Here is a 9196-nt window from a genome sequence, read left to right as displayed (position 1 = left end):
TAAAATTATCATTTTTAATTACTCTTAATTTTATGTAAAATAATCTTACTCAAAATCAAGAGATAAATCTAAGAGATTTTTCATCCACGATAATTCAGAAACTATTTCATTTACATCAATTCCATTTTTGTTTCGGTTTCTAAAAAAAAAATAAAATAAACTGCTGAGAATAATTGAGTATTAAAATTGAAATCTAAAGATCAATTAAATTATTATCAAATTAAATATAAATAGCTTTATTCAACAAAATAAAGAATCAAACACATTTTCCACTCTTATTTAATAAAATATACCTGACCAAAATGCTTTTAAAGGTACATTTAATAACTAATAATGGAAATTAGAAGAAATTTATTGTTAAAATTTTTACCTAAATTCTAAATTGATCGTTGTTATAAAAGTTGAATCTATCTTTTAATTAGAAATAAAATAAATTGAAATGAATAAATTAATAAAAATATTCTACTCTGTCCATTTATTTTCGCTATTTTAAAAAAATTCTATTTTAATGTCCTTTTTGTTTAGATTCTTTTGTAAATTTAAGAAATGAAATTTAATTAATTTATTTATTTATAAAAACTTTATCCTTTATTTTTTCATAATTAATAATTTTTGAATTAATTTTAGATGGGTATTGAAAGTTTTTCTTCTCTTAATAATTTAACCTTGTTTAAAAAAAGATTAAAATTAAGTTATGTAAATTTAATGAATGTCTTATTTTATTTTGATTATATTTAAAAATTAAAATCTGATATAAAAATAAAAATCTTTTTTAACATAATTAAAAAATTAAAATGTAAATTTATACAATTCATAAATTATTTTAATTTCATATTTTTTATATTTAAAATTTTATTCTTTCATTAAAAATATTATATTAAGTTTAAATAGTGAATGCTAAATTAACTTTCTGAGATATCTCTTCATAAAACCAAATATATAAATTAATATTTGATAATTAATTAATTTATTATTATATTTATTTGTTCTTTTTAACCATTTATTATTAATTAATTAAATTTCATAAATTGCTATTCAATATTTTTGAAAAAAAAAATAAATGATATAATAGATTAAAGAATATTACAAATTAGAAGAAGTAATTATTAATTTTTTTATTAATAACTTTTAAATTTATATAAATTAATAAAAAAAGTTTAAAAGCTCTTCACTTTTATCTCATTAGGTTCTCTATATTAATCTGAAGTATATTTAATTAAAAAAATTACTTTTATTATTATTAATATTTTTAATTTAATTTCAATTTATTTAAATAAATAATTTTTATTATTGAAATTATCATCATTATTTATTGATTTTTATTAAACCTAAAATTTTTTATATTTTAACTTAATATTTATATTTATTTATTATTCATTTTTTATTACTTGATATATTTTCTTCATTTTTTGCTATTAAAACTTACACTTAATAAAAGCTATTTATTTGTTTTACATTGTAATATTTTTAATTATAAAAGTTAATTTAAAATATTAAAGTTCTTTTAATTTATTTTATTTGTTTTCCTTTTTCTTTTTTTTATGATTTCTTATTTTTTCATTCTTTGTTAATTTTAATAATTTTTAACTAATCTTATTATTTCATATTTTTTCTTCATTTTTTCCTCCTAATTAACTAGAGTGAAATACCTAATTAATTTATATCTTAATAAAATTATAAATAAAGCTAATTTTTAGAAAGCATAAAAGTTCAAAACATAAGATCAATAAGAAAATATGATTTAAAATGATACGATGGGATCTTATGTATTTTCTTAAGATAGAATACAAACTTAAAATAATATTAATTACAATAGCTTCATTTCTAATACAACTTTCGACTAATAAAATCTTTATGGGTAAACTCAACAATACGCCCCTCCACCTTAACAATATAACATATATAATCAAGTTTAATTCTAGCCTGCTCCGTATTAGAATATTATATATTATTAATATCCTATAGCCATATAGTAAATTCAACCGTAATATATTACATATAATTAAGCTCCAGGGTAGTAAGCTTATTATTATGTTCCGCATTATATTTACTAAAACGTATATTAGTAGAACTTCTAAGCATAGAATTTACAATTATCCGGCATCAATAACAACATTTTCAACCAAAACAGATAATGATCCGCACCCAATTCTTATTTCTTTACATTTCAAATTTTAAAAATTAAAATAAAATTTTATATGAAAATATGATCTTTTCCTGAGATGGGAGTTTGTATTTCTTTAATTTAAAAAAACAAAAAAAAAACAAATAAAAAAAACAAACATTAAAAAAAAAATAAAAACGAAAACAAAACAAAAAATAAAAATTATATTTTTATTTTTGAAATGAAATTTTATGGTCCAAGAGAATATTTGGGAATCGAATTCGAAAAAAATTAAAAAATCTAAAGTATGGAAAAATAATAAAAACCTAGATATTAACTTAGCGAAGGTTCTGGGAATCAGGAACCTCTTCCAATAATAAAGGTCATTAAGAAAGACAAGAAAAGAAGATCAGCAAAGATGAATTCTCAAATGTCTGCGGATGATAACAATCTGGATGTAAACGATTAAATTCAATTATAATAAGCATAATTACTAGAAAATTTACCTATGCAGTAGGTACAAATAGACAATGTTTAGGATAATTAGCCAGACATCCATCATTCAAGCTTAATAACCAAATTACAAGCCATAATCTAAATTTGGATTGAATTTTATTACCTAAATTTAAATCGATGTGAATTAACATTAAATTTTGTATTTAGAAAAATTTCCGGATTATAAAATCTAACTGCAAGGATAGTAAATTAATTAACAAGAAAATGAAAACAATAATTTTGAACATGTTTAAGAAAATAATTAAAATAATTAAGAACAAATGGAAGAAGAAATTATCAATATCAATTAACCCGAATAACCAATCAACAATGAGCCCGAATAACCAATCAACAATGAGCCCTAAGAGTACCATAATTTGTTTGGAGTCCGTATTAGTAAAATTTAACAAGCAAATTTGTTTTTAAAGTAATTCCCAGAATATCAAACTTAATAACTATAGGACTAATAAAATATTTAATAGGAAAATTAAAACAATCAAAATCAAGATTAAATTGTTGAAGAAGATCAACAATTTTAATTTATTAATGAATAGATGCTATTGAATTCCCCCTTGTTATGCTAAGAAATAGAAGATGAAATATTGGAATAAATAATGAAAAATAATCCATTCGTATTCACTCCAGTTAATTAAGGAAAATAGAATAGCTATTTGAATACTTTTAATAATAATAATGATACATATTAAGAAATCTAAATTCCTGAATTTAATCTCAGTCTAAATGACGATGAATGAACATAATATTGAAATTAATTTTTACTAATAATAATCTACTTGATATTTTTTTAATCAATTTATCTAATTTAAAAAACAAAAAAAAAATCAAATAAAAAAACGAAAATTAAAAAAAAAATAAAAACAAAAATAAAAACAAAAAATAAAAATTATATTTTTATGAAAAATTGAAAAACAAATAAATAAGAAATAATAGAAATTTATATATCATTAGATAATTAAAATCGATAAATTAAAATTAAAAATATTTAAATAAATAAAAAATGCAAAATCAATACAAATAAATGAAATTTGAATTGCACGTTAGATAATGTGCTGATATGTACATAGGTTCTATATAACCTGAAGAAATTATGACTCCAATTTACTCTAAAAATTAAGAGAATTAAATAACATTAGAGTATAAAAAAGTTAAAATAATTCCAGGATTACTAACTGTAATAGGAGAAATTTTAACCAATGCAAGAGATGTTATGTTTCAATAGAGAAAATAAAAAAAAGGAATATAAATATATTTAGATTTTGATGAAATTGAAGGTGAAATTGTTTTGAAAACTGTTGGAAAAGGTATTCCTATTGAAAAATAAGATAATATATTTATTCCAGAATTAATATTTTCACATGAAAGAACTTCATCAAATTATTAAAATACAAATTTAAATGATCCAAAATTAACTGGAGGAAAGAATGGTTATGGTGCAAAATTAACAAATGTATTATCTGAATATTTTGAAGTAGAAACTAAATATGATAATTTAATTTTCAAATAATTACACTATGAAGGAAATACCAAACATAGTGAACCTTAAATAACTCATTTAAAAATAAACAATAAATAATAAGAGGATGATTATGTGTAAATAAGATTTAAAATAGATTATAATTTTTTCAAGTTTGAAAAAGATTAATTACCATTATTAAAATAAATTTTATATGCATAAATGATTGGAATTTATTCATCTACTATAATTTATTGTAAACAAGATAATAATACAAGATTATTTTTAGACAGATAAATTATAAATGTAAATAATTTATTAGATTACTTATATATGTTTATTAACGAAGAACATAAATAATAGAATTTAAATATTATTAATTTTGTTGATTAATATTATTAACTCATAATTCTAGAAGATAAAAATAATATTATAATTCCAGGTTAGTAATTATAAAAGGATATAATTTCATTTGTTAATGGATTACCATAAAATGGAGGTACTCATGTGAATTTTATTAATTAGATTATAAAATAAGATTAATTGATTAAGAATTTAAATGTTTAAGATTAAGATGAATTAGAAGTTATGAAATAATTGGGAAAATAATATAGGTAAAATGTGTTTATTATTTTTTCTTTACTTGTTCACTAACCTAGTTATACTTCTTAGAGTAAAGATTAATTGAAGACTAATAAAAAAGATTGGTTTGATACTATAGAATTAGAAAAATATATTTAATAATAAATTCAATAATCTTCATTGTTATAAGAATTAAAAATTGAGATTTAATAATAAACTAAAAAATAATAAGTTTTAAAATAGAAAGATTAAATAAAAAAAATGAATATAAATTCAGTCAAAAAATTATAAGATGCTATTAAAATAAGAGATAGAAGAACAGAGTGTAGTTTATTGTGTGCTGAAGGTGATTCTGCTATGAGTTTTATAAGATCTGGGTTAACAGAATAACAAAAATAAATTTATGGTAGATTTCCGCTTAAAGGTAAATTGATGAATGTTAATAGTAAAACTGATAGATAAATTGGTGAGAATGAAATTTTATCATAATTATAGAGGTCATTAAATAGATATTTTACTGAAAGTTTAGATTCTGAAAATGATTTTAACAATTAATTGTATAAAAATTGGAGAGAGAATAAAATTTAAGAAATGAAAGTGGAATTTATGAAAAATTTAATGTAAAGTGAAACTTTACCTTAGAGTGAAACTTTACCTTAGAGTGAAACTTTACCTTAGAGTGAAACTTTACCTTAGAGTGAAACTTTACCTTAGAGTGAAACTTAGGATGAAACTTAGGATGAAACTGAAAAAAAATAATCTAAATCTAAAACTAAAACTAAAAAAAATAACAACGAAATCAAAATTAAAAAATAATAAAAATAATTACTAAAATAATTTAAAATAGATGAATCTAAATTAAACAGAAGAATATTCATTGAAGAAAATGCAAAAATATTTATGGATCAGATTAACAAAAGTTATTTACAACAATTAAAAGAATTTGATATAATGAGATATAAAAATATTATATTGCTAATTGCGGATTTTTTTTTATGTAATAGAGAGATAAATAGTGATAGGTTACACCTATAACTATTTATCTTTCTAATAGAAATTAATATAATATTAAATAAATTTATATAATAGTATTTTATATATATTCATGTATTTTGTATGTAGTTTATAATAATTTAAATAAATTTAAAAATTATATTAAGTTTAAATAGTGAATGTTAAATTAACTTTCTGAGATATCTCTTCATAAAACCAAATATATAAATTAATATTTGATAATTAATTAATTAATTAATTAATTAATTATTATATTTATTTGTTCTTTTTAACTATTTATTATTAATTAATTAATTAAATTTCATAAATTGCTATTCAATATTTTTGAAAAAAAAAATAAATGATATAATAGATTAAAAAATATTATAAATTAGAAGAAGTAATTGTTAATTTTTGTATTAAAATCCTTTAAATTTATATAAATTAATAAAAAAGTTTATAAGCTCTTCACTTTTATCTCATTAGGTTCTCCATATTGATCTCGAGTAAATTTTATTAATTAATTTTATTATTATTAATATTTTTAATTTAATTTCAATTTATTTAAATAAATAATTTTTATTATTGAAATTATCATCATTATTTATTGATTTTTATTAAACCTAAAATTTTTTATATTTTAACTTAATATTTATATTTATTTATTATTCATTTTTTATTACTTGATATATTTTCTTCATTTTTTGCTATTAAAACTTACACTTAATAAAAGCTATTTATTTGTTTTACATTGTAATATTTTTAATTATAAAAGTTAATTTAAAACATTAAAATTCTTTTAATTTATTTGATTTGTTTTCCTTTTTCTTTTTTTTATGATTTCTTATTTTTTCATTCTTTGTTAATTTTAATAATTTTTAACTAATCTTATTATTTCATATTTTTTCTTCATTTTTTCCTCCTAATTAACTAGAGTGAAATACCTATTTAATTTATATCTTAATAAAATTATAAATAAAGCTAATTTTTAGAAAGCATAACATACCTTTTTTTTTGAAAAAAATAAATTTTGAAAACCTATGATGAAAAAAAAAATTCATAAAAAATATTTAAAATCTTAATTTTATAAAATGTAAAAACTGGTATTTAAAACTCGCTTTTTCTAAATTTGTATCGTAACTTACTCTATTTAATGATATATTTTTTCTTCATTTTTTCCTTCTAGTTAACTATATAATGATATATTTTTTCTTCAATATTTGAAAAGTAACGATTAAATTGGTGATGAAGGTGTATCAGGCTTAGGTTTTGCAATTGGTGATGAAGGTGCATCAGGCTTAGGTTCTGCTTTAGCAAATTGCATTAATCTCTCAAATTTGACACTTTACCTTGAGTAAAAACAGTTTTATTGTTTTGGATTGTGATATTTTTAATTATAAAAACTAATTAAAAACAATAAAGCTCTTTTTTCTTTTTATTGTGCTTGCTTTTTTTTGTTCTTACTTTGTTAATTTAGCTCATTATTTTATTTTCAACTTTTGCTTTTATTATTTATTTTTTATTATTTCATATTTTTTCTTCATTTTTTCCTTCTAATTAACTATATAATGATATATTTTTTCTTCAATATTTGAAAAGTAGCAATTAAATTGGTGATGAAGGTGTATCAGGCTTAGGTTTTGCTTTAGCAAATTGTATTAATCTCTCAAATTTGAAACTTAACCTTGAGTAAAAACAGTTTATTTGTTTTGGATTGTGATATTTTTAATTATAAAAACTAATTAAAAACAATAAAGCTCTTTTTTCTTTTTATTGTGCTTGCTTTTTTTTGTTCTTACTTTGTTAATTTAGCTCATCATTTTATTTTCAACTTTTGCTTTTATTATTTATTTCTTATTATTTCATATTTTTTCTTCATTTTTTCCTTCTAATTAACTATTTAATGATATATTTTTTCTTCAATATTTAAAAAGTAGAAATTAAATTGGTGCAGAATAGAATAGAATAGAAATACTCGCACATATAAATGCACTCAGAATACATCTTAAATAGAATATTTTATATTAGTTTTATAAATTTTATTTGTTTTTGTATTATTAAATATATAGACATATTTATTTTGTAAATTGCCTCTAATTAATAATTTAAAAATTTATTGGTATAATGTAGATTGGTGCATCAGGCTTAGGTTCTGCTTTAGCAAATTGCATTAATCTCTCAAATTTGACACTTTACCTTGAGTAAAAATAGTTTATTTGTTTTGGATTGTGATATTTTTAATTATAAAAACTAATTAAAAACAATAAAGCTCTTTTTTCTTTTTCTTTTTATTGTGCTTGCTTTTTTTTGTTCTTTCTTTGTTAATTTAGCTCATTATTTTATTTTCAACTTTTGCTTTTATTATTTATTTCTTATTATTTCATATTTTTTCTTCATTTTTTCCTTCTAATTAACTATTTAATGATATATTTTTTCTTCAATATTTAAAAAGTCATAATTAAATTGGTGCAATTGGTGCATCAGGCTTAGGTTCTGCTTTAACAAATTGCATTAATCTCTCAAATTTGGAACTTTTACTTTTGTAAAAACAGTTTATTTGTTTTGGATTGTGATATTTTTAATTATAAAAACTAATTAAAAACAATAAAGCTCTTTTTTCTTTTTCTTTTTATTGTGCTTGCTTTTTTTTGTTCTTACTTTGTTAATTTAGCTCATCATTTTATTTTCAACTTTTGCTTTTATTATTTATTTCTTATTATTTCATATTTTTTCTTCATTTTTTCATTTAATGATATATTTTTTCTTCAATATTTATAAAGTAACAATTAAATTGGTGCAATTGGTGCATCAGGCTTAGGTTCTGCTTTAACAAATTGCATTAATCTCTCAAATTTGAAACTTGACCTTAGGTAAAAACAGTTTATTTGTTTTGGATTGTGATATTTTTAATTATAAAAACTAATTAAAAACAATAAAGCTCTTTTTTCTTTTTCTTTTTCTTTTTATTGTGCTTGCTTTTTTTTGTTCTTACTTTGTTAATTTAGCTCATCATTTTATTTTCAACTTTTGCTTTTATTATTTATTTCTTATTATTTCATATTTTTTCTTCATTTTTTCCTTCTAATTAACTATTTAATGATATATTTTTTCTTCAATATTTAAAAAGTAGAAATTAAATTGGTGCAATTGGTGCATCAGGCTTAGGTTCTGCTTTAGCAAATTGCATAAATCTCTCAAATTTGAAACTTATCCTTGAGTAAAAACAGTTTATTTGTTTTGGATTGTGATATTTTAAACTATAAAAATGAATATAAAACAAAAAAGCTCTTTGAATTTATTTGATAGCTTTTATTTATTTTAATTTTTTATCTTTTTTATTCTACTAATATTATTTTATTTATTAATTTAAAGAATAATTTATAATTTAAAAGTTTATTCTATTTTGATATTTATTAATAATTTACACAAATTTTTATAAAATGTTTAGCTCAAAGAATGACTCATAAAAACTCAAGGTAAAAAGCAAGTGTCTTAAATCAAAAAGATTAGTTGTCTTTAATATTGATTTCTATTGATAAACAACTGGT

At 18.9% G+C, this 9196-nt stretch overlaps 3 protein-coding genes across 3 annotated transcripts in view; 1 reads left to right on the top strand and 2 right to left on the bottom strand. All coding sequences in view use genetic code 6, as the record gives it.

Annotated features, from left to right (window-relative positions):
• TTHERM_01335330 (hypothetical protein) overlaps positions 1 to 125 on the bottom strand; it is a gene marked incomplete at both ends in the record, with an annotated part of 4443 nt that extends 4318 nt beyond the window's left edge. The window contains 2 exons of the mRNA XM_001014552.3: positions 1 to 23; positions 115 to 125. The exon at positions 1 to 23 is cut by the window's left edge and continues 160 nt beyond it. Coding sequence (XP_001014552.3) covers positions 1 to 23; positions 115 to 125 — 34 coding nt within the window. The remainder of the gene's footprint in view (positions 24 to 114) is intronic.
• A 1489-nt stretch (positions 126 to 1614) lies between these two features.
• On the bottom strand, positions 1615 to 2285 carry TTHERM_001335312 (transmembrane protein, putative; the record flags this gene model as incomplete). The annotated part of the gene is made up of 2 exons (XM_012797356.1): positions 1615 to 1664; positions 1754 to 2285. The coding sequence occupies 2 exons, from the start codon at positions 2283 to 2285 to the stop codon at positions 1615 to 1617; spliced, it is 582 nt and encodes a 193-aa protein (XP_012652810.1).
• A 1332-nt stretch (positions 2286 to 3617) lies between these two features.
• TTHERM_01335310 (DNA topoisomerase) lies at positions 3618 to 8896 on the top strand (the record flags this gene model as incomplete). Its single annotated transcript, XM_001014550.3, has 7 exons — positions 3618 to 5677; positions 6877 to 7002; positions 7248 to 7337; positions 7718 to 7849; positions 8101 to 8190; positions 8429 to 8518; positions 8776 to 8896. The coding sequence occupies 7 exons, from the start codon at positions 3618 to 3620 to the stop codon at positions 8894 to 8896; spliced, it is 2709 nt and encodes a 902-aa protein (XP_001014550.3).
• Between the last annotated feature and the right edge of the window lie 300 nt (positions 8897 to 9196).

This window comes from Tetrahymena thermophila (assembly GCF_000189635.1).
Source record: "Tetrahymena thermophila SB210 genomic scaffold scf_8254661, whole genome shotgun sequence".
Classification (NCBI taxonomy): Eukaryota; Ciliophora; class Oligohymenophorea; order Hymenostomatida; family Tetrahymenidae; genus Tetrahymena; species Tetrahymena thermophila.
The sequence above is the reverse complement of the archived record's forward strand: the minus strand, read 5'-3'. Positions and strand labels throughout refer to the sequence as shown.